Source organism: Mastigoproctus giganteus, chromosome 10 (genome assembly GCF_048544385.1).
Source record: "Mastigoproctus giganteus isolate SK-2022 chromosome 10, ASM4854438v1, whole genome shotgun sequence".
Lineage (NCBI taxonomy): Eukaryota > Metazoa > Arthropoda > Arachnida > Uropygi > Thelyphonidae > Mastigoproctus > Mastigoproctus giganteus.
Window position 1 is genome coordinate 216,602,903 of NC_143584.1, and position 17,483 is coordinate 216,620,385.

Consider the following 17,483-nt stretch of genomic DNA (forward strand, 5'->3'; position numbering starts at 1 on the left):
TCTCCCATTTCAATCTTTTCCTCTTTGTGTGTGTGTGTGTGTGTGTGTGTGTGTGTGTGTGTGTGTGTGTGTGTGTGTGTGTGTGTGTGTGTGTGTGTGTGTGTGTGTGTGTGTTTTAACTAGCTAAGTCATCATATATTGTGTATATTTTTCAGTCAATTTGCCGTTCACTGGATGGAAAACCTGAGTTTTTGGGAGATAAAACCATGCAACCCTTTTTTGAGGCAGACTAACTTGACCACATGAGATTTTCCAATAAAATATCCTTGCCTCATTGTTGGGATTCAAACCATGCCTTTTCCACCGAACGTGAACGAACTGATTAATACCCCAGGGGCTCACATCTGGTGAGTATGGGCTTGGCAAACCCAGGGTTCTAAGCTGGATATCATCATCCTTCTCTTTCTTGGTGATTCCCTTCTACTTCTGATTCTCTCTCTCAGGGTAATGCAGAAATTTTTTTTTTTTTTTTTTGGTGGTGTAGCATAAGCCTTAGGCTTCCTTGCACCATATGGCTAATAATAACAATACAATACAATATAATTTTATTTTATCAAGAGAATTTGTTTACAATAAAAGAACTTGTTAAGAAAAGTGAATTTCTTGACAAGTAATTCATCATTCCAAGAGTTTGTCCCCATTAAAAGTTTCAGAATCCTGTTAAGTAAGTTGTTTATTACCCTTATTTCAGTTATATTTGCTCGTGCCCATACATTTACTTAAATAATTGAGTTGGGAGTCCACTAATGCATAATATAAGGTAACTTTTGTTCTTAGATTTAACTTATTTTTAATGTAATAAAAAAAGTAAACGTAAAATCTCTTTTTTTTTTGTACAAGTTTGTTATATGCATTGCCCAACTTAGACTATAGTCAATCCATACCCCAAGGTAACAGTGATTTGAAACTTCTTCCACTGTTAGACATTTGCAATTCTGGAAATCCTGAACATGTAGGCATTTATGTTCATGTAATTTAATCGAGGGATGAATGTCCAGGGTTTGATGAGGAGGTCTAATTACCAAAAATTTTGTTTTTTCAAAGCTGAGTGCTAATTTATTGTCATGCAACCAATTTTGTTAATTTATTACATCCTGCTGTAAATCTTTTGCCATTTTTGTCAGGTTCTTTCCAATTGTATATAAGATTATATCATCTGCATAAATTTTTAAAAAGGAGTTCTTTCTTTCTTCGAATATGTCATTTATATAGATGTTGAACATGATTGGCCCTGCATGAGTGCCCTGAGGTACTCCTCTCTTCACATTATATGATTTTCCCTTTGTATTCTCTACTTCTACTGTTATTATTTTATTTTATTTTTTGGTTAAATAAGATGCTAAGATTTGATTGATTCTTCCCCTTATACCATATTTCAGTAATTTCTGTTTCAAGATTGGGATATCAATTAAGTCATATGCTTTGGTCAAATCAATAAATAAAATCATGAAGTTATTGTTGTTTAAATGTAAGTTAAAAGAGTCTACTAAGCTTTCTAATAATGTCTGTGTGCTCTTGCCCTTCTGATATGAGAATAGAGAGTTGTTTAACAGTCCATACTGATGTAAATATTTGCTTATATGGGAAAATATATAATTTTCTATTATTTTATTTATAACTGACTGAATTGTAATTGGTCTATAATTACAAAAGTCATCAGGTTTTCCCTTTTTATATATAGGGAGTATTTTAAAGGAAAGTAGATTTGTAGGATAATTTCCCGATTCTAACATTCGTGCTATAATCTCCACCAAGAGAACTGAACTGTTCTTTATTTCTCTTTACTTCAGTTACTGTAATGCAGTCCAGTCCACAAGTTTTCTTGTTCTTTAACTGTTCTTAATGATCTTAAGAATTTCCGTGTACTGTGGAGCTAAGACTACACAAGAGTTCACTATCTGAGGAGGACTATCTTTTTGAGCAAAGGAGTCTTGGCAATAGTGTATGTTTTATCTACTGAGATCTAATACAGCTTTGGAAAATCTATTTGAAGCCTCATATTGTTTGTTTGTACCAGAGATCTGTTCTAATAATGTTTTAATTTGATTTCCCCGTGTTTGTTTTTTTCCTTGTACTTAGTAGGTTATTTATAATGTTCCATTTTTCCTTTTGAGTTAGCTGCTTATCCATAAAAAGTTGATTGTAATAAGTGTTTTTTTGTTTTCTATTCATACCTGTCAATTTCTTTCTTAGTGTTTTGTAATTATAATAATGTTCTATCTTTGATGGACAATTTCTATATTGCCTTAAGTATTTATCTCTTTGTACCATTAATTCTTCTATTTCTTTTGTCATCCAAGGTTTCTTATGCTTAATCCTGTTACTCCTAGGATTTATGTTGCAATCTGAGTGATTTACTTTTCTCTCCATATTTAACCTTGAATTGTTTATCATTTGTACTATCTTATTTGAAAAGTCATTTACATTTGTTGTGTAGGATATTTGCTCTTGTATTAACAAGTTTTCCGTGTTCTGTTTCAGTTTACATGTTGATAAGTAATTTTTCTTTGCAACATTTGTTAATTTTATATCTTCACATGGATGTTGTTTTGAGTGCATATCTATTATTAGTATGCACGTTCTGTGATCTGAAAGTTGATTTAATAGTATGTAGGAATTTGCGTACTTCAACTTTATATTTGTTATAATGTGATCTAAGCATGAGCTTACTGTTGTATCACCCACCATCCTTTGTTGTCTAGTTATTCCAAATAAGGTACGTTCAAATCCATAATTGTTTAAGATTGCAGATTATCTGAGTGTTACATTTTCTGTTTCATCGGTTAGTAAATTGATATTGAAGTCTTCTACTAGTATGGTCTTATCTGCTTGTATGTCATCCCATTGCAGAATTATGTTATCTAATTCTATTAGAAAGCTGTTTATAGAATCTGCTGGTGACCTATAGATAGCACAAATCATGAATGTGTTTTGTGAATCTTCTCGTAATAATTTGACACAGCAGTTTTCACAAGACTGAGTCAAGTGATAAGCTTGTATTGCCTTATAGCATGTTCTGTAGTATATTATTATTCCTCCACCCCTTCTCAACTCTCTCAACTGATATACCTTGTCATAACCTTGTATGTTATAATTAGCAATTTCATCACTTTTTATATTAACCTCTGTTAATACTATACATGAGATATATTCTTTCATTGCATTTATATATTGTAAGAAGTTAATTAATAACTTCTTACAGTATATAAATGCAATGAAACCAATTTTTTCTTAATAACCTGATATTTAGAGCTACCAGAAAAAACTGTTTTTTATCAATTAAAAGAGCTTGAACATTTGGATTGTTTAAAAAATGTAAAGGTGAAGTGAAAATTTGTGATTCCTCAAAAAGCATACTTGTTGTCTTAATTTCACTTTAGTACCAGATTTCAAGTAACTATTTGGATTATTTAAAAAATGTAAAGGTGAAGTGAAAATTTGTGATTCCTCAAAAAGCATACTTGTTGTCTTAATTTCACCTTAGTACCAGATTTCAAGTAACTATTTGGATTATTTAAAAAATGTAAAGGTGAAGTGAAAATTTGTGATTCCTCAAAAAAGCATACTTGTTGTCTTAATTTCACCTTAGTACCAGATTTCAAGTAACTACAATTATTCACAATAAAGGTGTCTATTTTATATACTGCAGTTCCTTTGAACTCAAGATTCTTATGGCTCTTGAAGATTCATTCTTCTTCACGTAAATTCTTCCATGTTTTAACCATAAAAATTTGTAATCGTGAGGTTTCACTAATTGTTTTGTTTCCCAAAACAATTTCTTGAGGTGAGTTGTTAAGTGGTCATTTATGTAGATTGGAATATTGCTGCGGTTCTGAAAAATATAATTTGCTGTGAGTCAAATTTCCTTTGCCTTTCTCATCCAAATTAATAATATCCATTTAATAATAATAATAATAATAATAATAATAAGGCCTTTGCTTCTTTGGCAGTTTCTTCAGGTCCTTTATTTAGCAATTCACCAAAATATTTACTCCATGCTTCTGTAGTAGGCACCTCCGTAACCAGGTGGGCAGAAGCGGCAGTGCGTAGCACACGCTTCTTGATTAGACCGGGGTTTGAGCCCGTGACCACCAAATACGGAGGATGCAGAAAGGTCAGGGAATGACCACCGCATGTCCCCGGAGCAATATGGCTTTAGTTGCTAATGCTCCTAAAAACCAAATAACAACGACTTCTGTAGTATCCAATTCTATTTTAACTTTGCTCTTATAATTTTTGATTACCTTAGTTACGGTTTTCTTCCTTTCTGAGATACTTAACTAAATTGATTAAATATATTTTTCTACCCTCTTGATTACTACATTCTTACACTTTTCATTGACATTCTTACACTTTTCTCTGTATCTGAATGAGAGATTATTAATTTTATTGCCAAATTTTTTTTTTTTTTTTTAATATTTTTTTTCTCTCTATCTTCTTCATTATTCTGTCCACCATCTGTGTACACTATATGTGTGGTAACACAGACCAGCCAATTTGTTGACTTTTTTTAAGTAGCATATTATGAGGAGTGTAATGTTAAACTATAATCAATAGAATTTTATGTGCAATTTTTTTTCCAGAATTTGAAAAAAATATATATATTGATTTATTTTATTTTTATTTACATTTTTTCTAGGCTAGTTCCATTGTATAAACGACTTCATCGAGCTGTTGAATGTTTAGAATATTTTACAACACATGAATGGACTTTTCATTCAAATAATGTGCTCACTCTTTTAGAAGAACTATCACCTAAAGATAAAGAGGTAAGTGTTAAAAATAAGTATTCTTTGTTTTCATTTCAAAACAACAATTTTGAGGGGGTTTTTTTAATTAATTGATAGACAAGATATGTTAAACAGTTTGAATGTAATAATTCAGTAATTTATAATATTAGTAAAATATGAATTTTTTTTAATATCTTTAATCTATTCTGTATAACAAAATCAAACACATAGGTACATTAGAACATAAAATAGCTTTGGCATATTTTGATGGGGATTAAGATATAAGCAGTGCAGAATTGGAAATTGGGGAGTACAACGTGTACAGAAAGGATAGACAGGACAGGGCTGTGTTACAGTAATAAGAGTAGAAACAGGTGCATGTATACTTGCATGTACACTAATGCTAGGAGTATAGTTAATAAATTTGATGAGCTTGAAGTGCTACTCAAGACATCAAAGGCAGATATTGTTGGGATATCAGAGACGTGGTGTCACACAGATATAAGCACTGCAGAATTGGAATTTAGAGAGTACAATGAGTACAGAAAGGATAGACAGGACAGGAAGGGAGGAGGGGTTATGATGTTAGTTAAGAAACACATAAAATCTAATGAAGTGCATCCAATTGATGTTGGTGGACAATGCAATGTTGACTCTGTTTGGTGTGATATAAGCACTGTGAAAGAAAAAATGAGAGTAGGCGTGTGTTATAGGCCTAATGAATCTGATCAGTATAATGAGCAGTTGTGCAGAGAAATAGAGTGGGCCAGTAAATCAGAATGTCGTATAATGGGGGAATTTAACTTTCCAGATATTGACTGGAATTTGTGGATTGGTCACTCACACACTAGCAAGACTTTTTTTGGATTTATTGGATGACTGTTTTCTACAGCAGCATGTTCGAGAGGCAACCAGCGGGAGTAATACTCTTGATCTGATTATCAACAGTGATTATTCATGCATTAAGAATTTGCAGATAAAGGAACCACTGGTGACAGCGATCACAATGTACTGATATGGGAATTATTTAAAGATGTAACTACCATCAAGGGAAGGGCCTTCGCTTTCATAAAGTGACTACAGGGGTCTCAGACAGTTTTTAAATTCTGTACAGTGGGATCAACTAATAATGTTACCAACATTGAATTCTAAATGGGAAGCCTTCAGGGATTTAATCTTGGAGGCTACTAGGCTTTTCATTCCAACTAAGAAATACTGTTTAAAGTTCAGGCCTAAATGGATGTCAGATGAATTAATGAGGCTTGTGGCAGAGAAGAAAAATGTATGGGATGCATATAAATTATCAGGTGACACTGAAGCCTGTGCCATATATAAGCTTGTCTGTAATCAAGTCACAAAGGAGATTAAGCAGGTGAAGGCAGATTACAAAAAATCTTTGGCAAAGGACGCAAAGAAAAACAGCAAAGAGTTCTTTACTTATGTAAACTCTAGAAGGAAAGGGATGAATCAGATTGGACCACTTAACATAGATGGGTTGACTATTGATCATGCTCGGGTAGCTGATAAACTGAATGAGTATTTTGAATCTACATTCACACATGAGGAGTTATTCATTGAGGGGAATGCCAGAAGTTTATCAAACTCTAATAGGGAGATAAATGATTTTGTAATAACTGAGAGCAAAGTGGAGGAGAAATTGTTCAAATTAAACATAAGGAAAGCACCTGGGGTGGATGGGATCTATCCAGTTATATTAAAGAAGGTAGCAAAAGAAGTAAGCAAACCCTTAGCCATAATTATGAGAGCTTCCTTGGATTCAGAAGAGGTCCCCATAGACTGGAGATGTGCAGATGTATCACCAATTCACAAAGGGAGTTCAAAAGGTGACACAAGTAACTATAGACTTGTTAGTTTAACTTGTGTTCTGGGGAAAATATTGGAGTCACTGATTAAAGAAGCATTGCAGGATCATCTAGACAAGACTGCAGCAGTATTTAAGACAGAATGGGTTTGTTTAAGGGAGGTCTTGTCTGACCAATTTGATTGGATATTATGATGTGGTCACAAAGGAAATGAATGTCAAAAATAATTTTGATATCGTATACTTGGATTTCAGGAAAGCTTTTGATGCTGTTGCCCATGGAAAACTGCTGTACAAATTGGAGAGGTATGGCATTAAGGGTAAGTTGCTACAGTGGATAAAGGGATGGTTGAATGGGCGACGACAGAGAGTGGTAATCAATGGACACAGCTCTTCATGGACAAATGTTATTATTGGAGTTCCCCAACAATGGGCCAGCACTGAACCAAAGGGTTTGGTTCTGGGTTCATTTGTTGTTTTGTGTATTCATCAATGATATTGATGAAGGTATATCAGGAATAATGTCCAAATTTGCAGATGATACAAATGTTGGTAGGGTTGTTAACAACAGTAAAGACAGTATGCTACTCCAACTGGATCTAGATAAGTTGGGAAAATGGGCTGAGAAGTGGCAACTGAAGTCTAACATCGACAAATGCAAAGTACTGCATAAGGGTAACAATAACCGAAAAGAAATGTACCAACTGTGTGGTACTATATTCAGGGAAGTGGAAAGTGAAAAAGACCTGGGGGTAATTGTGCAGTCAAATATGAAGCTCACTGAACAGTGCAGATAGACTGCCATGACGGGTCATGGAGTCTTTTCGATATATAGGAATTTTTCTAGCAGGGACTGAGATGTGATTATCCTGTTGTACAAGGCAATGGTCAGGCCACACCTAGAAGTACTGTGTAAAGGTCTGGAGGCCTCATTTTAGGAAGGATATAGAGTTGCTAGAATAAGTACAAAGAAGGGAAACAAGATTGGTGAGGGGAACAAAGGGGTGCTCTTACCAAGAAAGGCTTGAATTCTGCAAATTGCATCACCTGAAGAGTAGGCACCTGCAAGGTGAGCTGATTGAGGTGTATAAGGCCTTGAATGAGTTGAGCAAGCTGAATGCTGATGGGATTCTTCCTCTTGCTCAGATTACAAACCTGATGAAGCATACATTTAAATTGAGGAAAGACAATTGTAGAATAGTTGTGCAGAAATTTGCCATTAGCCAACAGGTGGTTGATTGGCAGAACAGACTTCCATATTTTGTTGTGGAAGTTGATGGGCTAAATAAATTTAAGGCTGAGCTGGACAAGCATTTGGAACGAATGGAGGGGCGAAATGGGAGGGTTGTTTTTTTTTTTTTTTTTTTTTGGCTGATGCTGCATAAGCTTGCTTTCTTGCAATGTATGCGTATGCTAATGCTAAAGTTTTCTTTCTTTAGTATATGCAGTGTGAATTTTAGCCTTACAAGCAGTTCTTAGATATAAACCAGACTTTGAGTTCATATAAGAATATAATATTATTATTATTATTATTATTATTAGCCATATGGTGCAAGGAAGCCTGAAGCTTATGCTGCACCAGCCAAAAAAAATTCCCGAATTACCGAGAGAGAGAGAGAGAGAGAGAGAGAGAGAGAGAGAGAGGAAGGAATCACCAAGAAAGAGAAGAATGATGATATCCAGCTCAGGACCCTGGGTTTGCCAAGCCCATACTCACCAGATGTGAGCTGAGCCCCTGGGATTAATTAGCAAATTTTGTTTGATTTTTTTTACAAAGTAATAATGTATTATTAAAATTAACTTATTTTTAATTCAAAAATGAACTATATATGTGTAGTGCATGATAGCCAGTGGCACTGATAACTGATTAAGATTTATTTACAGTATGCCATAAATATTCTGTTTTAAATGATAAATAATTAATTTTAATTACTGAAAAGAAATATTAATTTTGCTCAAATATTTGTGAAATTGATTGATTGCTTTGACTATAAGATATTTTTAATATATAATATAGTATATTAAATGTGTGCATTTGTTAATTTTTTTAAAAAATTGGGCTTCTGTGTTTCCAATTTTTTTCTTTCTTTTCAATTCAAGTTATAGAAGTCAGTCTGTCTCACATAATTCAGTAACAGTGAAAAATAAGAAAAAAAGGGAAAAAAAAAGTGTGCAGCCTTAGTGTATTGAGTTTCTATCAGAATAAAATAAATAAATAAATAAATAAATAAATTTTCTGTTTATATACTCCAGGATGACCAAACGGTCAGAGGAGTTCACAAGATAGATAGAATACAAGAAACACTGTATTCAGTAGTCACGGGCTTGAACCCTGGTCACTCAAGGCACGCGTACTTATGCACCCGTGCGCCTGACCACTAGGCTACTGCAGCCTGTATATGTAATTATTTATCCCTTACACTGTTTTAAATTTTTGATAACATTCTGTTATATCATTATCTGAAAAAATCTGGAAGTTCCTGCTGGTATGAAGTTCAGATTTTGCCTAAGAATCTAAAGAAAACAGCACAAAACTAGTTCTTTTGGTTTTCAAGAAAACTTCTTGTAACATTTGAAATGACTCACCCGTGTGAATCTCTATGCAAAAAATTTTATACAGTGTATGCATTTTATAGTCACATTCATTAAATTACTGCTACAGTATATTCACATTAAATGAATATCGGATTATTTGAAATGCAATGTATTTTGAAGTCACTACCAATTCCCGACTGATATATATATTTTAGTATGTATAATTTGATATACGTCTACAATTTTGTGCTGAAGTAGAATCACAGAGAATTCACATACCTCTAACTTACTCTACAAATGAAAGACCCAATCAAGACTTCAAATGAAGCTTTGATTGTTCTGCGACTTGTGACTTGTGTGTCTAATTCAAAAAAACTGCCAAAACCAACTACATTCAAGCAGCATTGTAATAAAAATTTGCTACTGTGCAGTACACAATACCATTATATGATATATGTCACCTTTAAATTTTACATTTTCTACTCACTATCTTCAGAACTGAGTGTTATTTCTGGTGAAAGGGCTACTTAGGCCATATTGCACTGAAGTAGAATCACAGAGAATTCACATACCTCTAACTTACTCTATGAGCACATACATGCAATCCATTTTGTTTACACTGAAAACAAAATGCACATCAAATTGTAATCAATAATGATACAAAAGCAGTATGTATTGGAACTTAAGAACAAGTATGAGCTTCTGCAGACTGCTGAGGACCAAGATATCGATGAGGAATATTACAACTTTTTGAAAGTGATAAAGCCCAAGAAACCTATAGGGAAAAAGAAATCCAAAGAAGAAAAAATTAGTCAAGAAACACTTGTCGTGATGAACCGAAGATGACAAAAGAAAAGCAAGAAAAACACTGACAGGGAGAAAAGTGAATATACTGAGTTATGCAAAGCCATTAGAAAGAGACTCAGAGAGGACATAAGAAGATTTAACACAAGAAAAGTAGAACAAGCATTAAGGGAAAACAAAGGATTTAAATCAGCAGCCATGAGCACTAATACAGAAAGACAAATGATACTGAAACTGAAGAATAGCGATGGTGTACTTACAAACAGCAGAGAAGGCATAATTCAAATAGCAGAAGACTACTATAGAGAATTATACAAAGAGCAGGGGAATGATGCCAGCAGTGGGGAAGATGGATTGCAAAGTAGCAACACATACGACATACCCAATATTCTTCCTGATGAGGTAGAACATGCATTGAAGAAAATGAAGAATCAGAAAGCCCCGGGGGAAGATGAAGTTACTGTAGAGTTGTTAAAATTGGGAGGAAGAGACATAACACAAAAACTGGCAACGCTCTTCACAAAGTGCATTAGAAAAGGTGTGACACCTAAGCAGTGGAATAATGCAATCATAGTTTTGCTGCATAAGAAAGGAGATAAATCAGAAATTGGAAATTACAGACCAATTAGCTTGTTATCCCACATCTGCAAGTTGTTCACAAGTGTCATTACTAACAGTTTAGAAAGAATACTTGATGAGAATCAACTGAAAGAGCAAACTGGATTTAGGACAGGATTCTCAACTATGGATCACCTTCACATAATATCACAGCTAATGGAGAAAGCAAATGAATATAAAACACCATTATGCCTGGCATTTGTGGATTATGAAAAGGCATTTGACTCCATACAGCATAAGGCAATGTTTCGGGCACTGGAAAGACAAGGCATTGATACCCCATATATTATGATTTTGAAGAAAATATATGAGAGTGCTACCTCCTTTATTAGGCTAGACAAAGACAGTAGGAAATTTAAAATTGAGAAAGGAGTTCGACAACTAGACACAATATCTCCAAAGCTGTTTACTGCTGCCCTTGAGGAAGCTTTCAGAAGATTAGATTGGTCGCAGAAAGGAGTCAATGTGAACGGAGAGTACCTAAACCATTTACAATTTGCAGATGACATTATGGTCATAAGCCATGATCCCAAAGAATTAGAGAAAAATCTTAATCAGTTATGCACAGCTAGTAAGGATTTTGGACTAAAGATGAATATGGCTAAAACAAAAGTAATGATGAACAAGTATGCCACAGAAAGGGAAATAATGATTGAAGGAACAGTAATTGAAAAGGTGGAGTCATATACTTATCTGGGACAAGTTATTAGCTGTAATAATGATAAATGGTTGGAAGTCAAGAGAAGAATAAATTTTGGATGGATAGCATTCAGGAAATATAGTCACATACTGAAGAGCAATATCCCAGTTTGTCTGAAACGTAAAATAATGAACCAATGTATACTCCTCACCATGACTTATGGAAGTGAAACTTAGGCACTCCCCAAAAGAATGGAAGAGAAGCTGAGAACTACACAGTGAATAATGGAACGAATCATATTGGGAATCAGACTGTTAGATAAGAAGAGAAACACATGGATTAGGCAACAAACTCAAATAAAGGACATTCTTATCAAAACTAAAGAACTAGAATGGTCTTGGGCAGGACACAGCCCAAAGACATGACAGATGGACTAAGAAAATAACAGAATGGTATCCAAGGGGAGCTAGAAGAAAACCTGGAAGACAAAGGCGGAGATGGATAGATGAAATTCACGAGTTTGTGGGTAGTAAATGGATGGCCAGTGCTCAAAACAGAAGGAACTGGAAAGTTGCTGGAGAGGCTTTCATCCTGCAGTGGATTGAAAATGGCTGATGATGATGATGAATGATACAAAATTGCATGCATGATTTCCCAATGCAGGTGCTCTATATCTTTTTTTAAATAACTACATGTATGTGCTCAATATGAGAGAGAGATTAACAATGAATGTGCTTTGGAGAAAAAAAAACACTTAATTTACTAAAATCCTTTTATACTTTTTATTATCAGATCTTGTCTAATGTAGCCTTGGTAATATGTTTTGTAGTAACTGTAGTAACTGTGCAGAATGATGTATACAAGCTATATATTAAAACAAACATTATGCCATTTATTATATATAATTGTACATAACTGCTAGAGATAGACACACATATTTGGGATGTAATTTACTGTTTAATACTTGTAATCCATGCAAAAAAGTGACCTCACTCTCTTTTACCACTGTTAGTTATTTGCTAAAAGGTATAATTAGTGTGAACTGCACTTGAAAATTGCAACATGAGTTGGTTATAGAGTGATTGCATGATCAGGTCACTAAGTTTGATGTTACTTTAGAATTTTATTTTATTTTATTTTATGAAAAAATATACATTTGATTACAGTTGCGAAATTTTACCTGACTGTGTATAATTAAATCTATTTTTTATGCACATAAATTAAGTTGCTGTGTTTGGAACAGATTAACCGTGGAAGTTGCTTCAAGTGTTTTTCCTCGCATTTTCAATACTACTTTGTGGAGCCAAGTTAAAAGACCAAAGATATAAGTTTTATCACATACCTGCAAGTTTGAATTGGACAATTCTAATGTCCTGCAAATCAGTGCATTTATTTATGTTTTTTGTTGTTAGGCTCTATTTATATTAATGTATGGTTACATGTAATCCTTTCTGTCAAGAAGTTTCAATGGTTAATCTCTTCCATATATTGCCACTTATTTATGCACACAAAAAAAAAAAAAAAAACAGATTTAATTCCATAGAGCCAAAGTAAAATTTCACAACTGTGATCAAACATACATTGTTTCAGCTGTGTGTACAGTTGAAACAATGTATGTTTGATCACAGTTCTGAATTTTCTGTCTTGTGAGGGCAGTTTGCACTAAGTTATGAAGTTTAGTGATTAAGCAATAGTATTAAAAGAGAAACTATTGTCTTTTTTTGCATACAAGTGATAAACAGCAAATAATATCCTAAAATACTCTCTTTAAGGTAATACATGTACATAATAAACAAAATAGCATTTCTTTAATGTGCAGCTCGTATACATACAAGTTGTGTGATTGCTATGGTGAGAAAACAAAAAAAAAAAAATTGTAATTTTTTTTTTCCTTCGTTGTTATGTGCAAGAAATTGAATTTCTATGAGAAAGAGCAGTTGTACTCTTTCTCATAGTGACTAAATCAATTATGATTGAGAAACACCTACCACAATGAAACTAAAAGATTCTTAACATTTTAAATGAAAGAACTGATTGTAAGAATTCTGTTCACTATAATAAGAGTATCTGGTGAAAAATTCTGATTGATCAATACTAACATTTACTTATCTTGTTTGAATAGTTCAAACTCATTTAAATCAAAATGAACATATTTTGTCCTTGAATTTCAAATTAACGAGAATGTACATAGTTGTTAATTTTTTTTTTTTTTTTCTGTCTCTAGATTTTTAACTTTGATATAAAGTCCATGCACTGGCCCACCTACTGGGAGGACTATATTCTGGGTACCAGGCAGTTCCTAATGAAAGAAGAACTCTCATCACTGCCAGCTGCAAGAAAAAATTTAAAAAGGTTAGATTTATCAATATATTATAAATGTTAACCAACAATAAAAATATAAGGGTGGTTCAAATGAAACAGAAACATGAAATGGGAGAAACTAGTTTGTACTACACAAATGCCATGTATAAAATATTGTCTATAAAAATGTGTGGTGAACTGTGTCAAGTAAGCACAGTGGATTCATCCAGTTCAGTATCTTATATGTAGTTTCTGACTATACAACAGGTAAACTTTTTTACAACCAGAAGAATATATTACCATATATTCTTCTGGTTGTAAGACAGGTTTAACGGTGAGATAAAAGTAGACAGGGACTTGCTGCAACCGATTGTTGTTGGAAATAAATCATGATGTTGACATTACAAGCTAAAAACAAAGACCTTTCGATAGAAACAAAGTTTTCCACTGCCTGTGAAAGCGTGTGTGTGAAATTCTAAGTGTCAGTAAGGTTTTATTCACGTTTTTATTTGATTACCAAGGAAAGCTACAAAAAATTAAATTTGGCTTTGTTGTTGCTTAATAAAGGCTGAATTAAAAGTATTTAAATGCCAAAAGGTTGCAATCCTTAAACCTGAGTGCAATGAAACCTATTCAAAGGAAGTTCCTTATTCTGGATCAAAAAAATCTTATCTAACTACTTCTGTATAATTTTTGTAACAAAAATAGATTTTTATGTCAATAGTCAATATTGAAGGGTGCAATTCAAAATTTTTGCCTAGAGCCCAAGTAAGCTTGGGCGAACCATGGTTTTAGCAGTGGGTAATTTGAATAATTCAAGAAAAAATTATACAAACTATCAGAGGGGATGGACAGGCGACGTGGGAAAATTTTTTTTTTTTTTTTTTTTTTTTGCTGATGCTTTATAAGAAGCTTGTTTTCTTATATTATTTACCAACAAATACTAAATAGAAGTTGTTCTCAATTACAGAATTAGCTCTGATGCTCATCTGGATCATGTTCTTAAATCTCATTATTCCTGTCTTTCGCATATGAAATATGAGCTGTATATCATTCCTAATTACAGTAAGGCGCATTTAGGGCTAGAGCCTCAAGCTGCGAACAAATTTGGACTATGTTTGTATAAAGTGCTTTAGCATCATAATACACAGCCATTTCTGAATAAACAGAAAATTTTTAAGGCGGCATCGTTTTAGGTTATATCTCATATTGTGAATACCTTCACAACGAGTTGCCATGATATTGCACTACTTCGAATAAGTAACGCTTCACCTAAGGAGAAGACTATTGTTACTTATTCTTAGATAGGTACCACCACCCAGATGGCACCGTTTGAGGGCTATTTGGCCCTTCTTCGGTGAGTGGGTAGGTACCCAAGTGATGCAATGATGGCAAAAACAGTTATGAAGTATAACTCCACAATATGAGAGATGTCTGATGGTGTATGATGTATTTAGACTAAGGCGCATTTAGGGCTAGAGCCTCAAGCTGCGAACAAATTTGGACTATGTATGTATAAAGTGCTTTAGCATCATAAATTTTCTGTTTATTCAGAAATGGCTGTGTATTATGATGCTAAAGCACTTTATACATACATAATTACAGTAATTAACAAATTAGTTTTAACAGATTCACATTTCCGCATTATCCTTTATTTCCATAAAAAAATTTAAAAAAACCATTGTTAAGGAAAGATCATACCTGACCAGCATGGATAGCTCTCATGAAGTTGCTTGAAAGGAACTGGATGAAAAGAATAATGCTGACATCATTTACTTAGATTCCAGAGAAACTTTTAACACTGTCTCATGTGACCAATTCTATAATTTGGAGGAATGTACCATTAGGGGCAGTGCCACATATTGTCATGATGAATTTTATCTAATATTTCAAATTTAACTTTGTTGATGATACAAAAGCTGGCAGGGTTGTTAATAACATTAATCAGGGTATATTACTTCAAGCAAGTATAGATAAGATGAGCCAATGAGCTGAAAATGGTAATTGAGGTACAAATACAAAGTATATATAATCAAGGATAGTAGTATTAATCCCTGGATAAACATACCATTCAGGTAGCACCCAATTTAAGGTAGTTGATAATAAAAAAGAGCTTGGGGTGGGAGAAAAAAATAAATGTACGGTCAAACATGAATTTCTCTAAACAGTGCAGTTAGTGATATACGAGGTGTGGCAATGAAATTTTTGGACTGGTGCAGTAAAAAGAACACAAAGTTGAAGGAGCTCAAAAATGGTTTTATTTTTATTCAAAGTATTGACGGTCTTATTGAATTACACCATTATAAAAGTTTCTGAAAAAAATCAGCAAAGAGATGATATTCAGTTTTGGCAGCTACATTTTTCTTTATGTCCTCAACATCATGAAATCTCGGATTTTGAAGGCAGTTTTTGTCTTGGGAAAAAGGAAGAAGTTTAGTGGTACTAGATTGGGAGAGGGTGGATGATCGATCTGTATCTTTTGACCTGATTTAACATTATCTTCAAAAAGTGACATTTAAATATCTTTTAATTTTTAATATTTAAATAACATTTAAATATCTTCAAAAAAAGTGAAATGGGTGGGGCATTGTAACAGCAATAATCAGCTGCCTTTCTCTTGAAAATGCAGCCTCATCCAGGAAATGTGCTTCAGTAGTCTTTGAAGCACCTGTATATGATACTCAACATTGACTCTACTCTTCAATTATAAATTTTTTGTGAATCACACCGTTTGTCGAAAACATGATAAAGTGTCACACTATAACTGCACATGCTCAAACTTTCATCATTTATGTCATTTGGAAATTCTTTGCTTTTTCAATATACCATGACACCTTATATGACAGCAGCATGTAAAACCCTTGTATATACTGAAATGTTGATGAGAAATAGGTCCATTCTCATATGTTGACAGGTTTCATGATACTTTTGCCAGTTGCAATATATATATTTTGGAGCTGAAGTACTAAAGAGTTCACTAACTGAAATTTAATTGTATTTTGCCACATTATTTACTTCATTTTATTTTTTATCATTAAGTACTATTTTTTTTTATCTAATTATAACAGTCATGATAAGTTTATTTTACTGGACAGTAGGCCAGGTTTTCATTATTTTTTAATTATGTATTCATTAAGCTTTGAATCTCTAATGGGAATATTTTTGGAATAATTATAAAATATTTAACTTATAAATACAAGTGTGTTCATCTGGATTTGTTTTGTCTTTAAACAGGATATATATTTATACACAACTTGCACACATGCTGTTGGTACTCTGCATTTGGAGACTCCTAATGATACGCTTTCGTGGAGCTCGTCGTCTATGGTTTTTCTTTCTCTCCTTAGCAGTCAGGCTGTATAGCATGTTGCCTTCATCTACCTCCTGAAATATACCATTCAGAAAAAGGACCAGTCAGTCTTTCAGCAGGGCCTTTAATGTATATGTCTGGGGACTCTGCGTGAGACTAAACATTTCTCCTCTTTAGAGAGATTCCAGCATCTTCAGGAATATTTCATTCTCTTTGTTGTGACTAATGGCATCCTCTAGAACAACAGAAGAGGAGGAAGTTTTTCAGACTTTATCCACCTTTCACTATAAGAAGCCCGTATCATAACTGCAAGTTCAAGTAGGAAAGTTGTTATAACTACACCAACTAGTGCAGTGATTGTAATATAGGCAGTAAAGATTATTTTACTGCTTGTGCAGAACTCTATGCACATGGGAATGTAGGGAAAATGTTTAGTTGTGTATAAAGTTATTTGAGTAATATACAAATTTAGAAAACCTGTTTACATTTTCAAATTATATTAGTTTTTCATTAAGTCCCATTCCATCAGACTGTAATTGCTTTTATGCAGACATTAATTAGAATTTTATAGAATACCTTATCAAATCTGTTATAAAGTTATGATTTGATTGTTTAACGGTGAAATGTAATTTTTATCCATTCCTAAAAAATATCATTCATTTACTGAGTCACCTGCATTTAACGTGTATTTCCTGTAAATTAATGTGCACTTTTATTTTTGCT

At 33.4% G+C, this 17,483-nt stretch overlaps 1 protein-coding gene across 3 annotated transcripts in view; it reads left to right on the plus strand.

Moving 5' to 3' along the window:
* Positions 1-17,281, plus strand: part of LOC150079908 (putative fatty acyl-CoA reductase CG5065) — a 269,862-nt gene extending 252,581 nt beyond the window's left edge. For all 3 annotated transcript variants that reach the window (XM_090383628.1, XM_090383627.1, XM_090383629.1), the window contains 3 exons: positions 4,640-4,769; positions 13,374-13,501; positions 16,685-17,281. In XM_090383628.1, coding sequence (XP_090239754.1) covers positions 4,640-4,769; positions 13,374-13,501; positions 16,685-16,838 — 412 coding nt within the window. In that variant the 3' untranslated portion in view covers positions 16,839-17,281. The remainder of the gene's footprint in view (positions 1-4,639; positions 4,770-13,373; positions 13,502-16,684) is intronic.
* Positions 17,282-17,483: the final 202 nt, after the last annotated feature.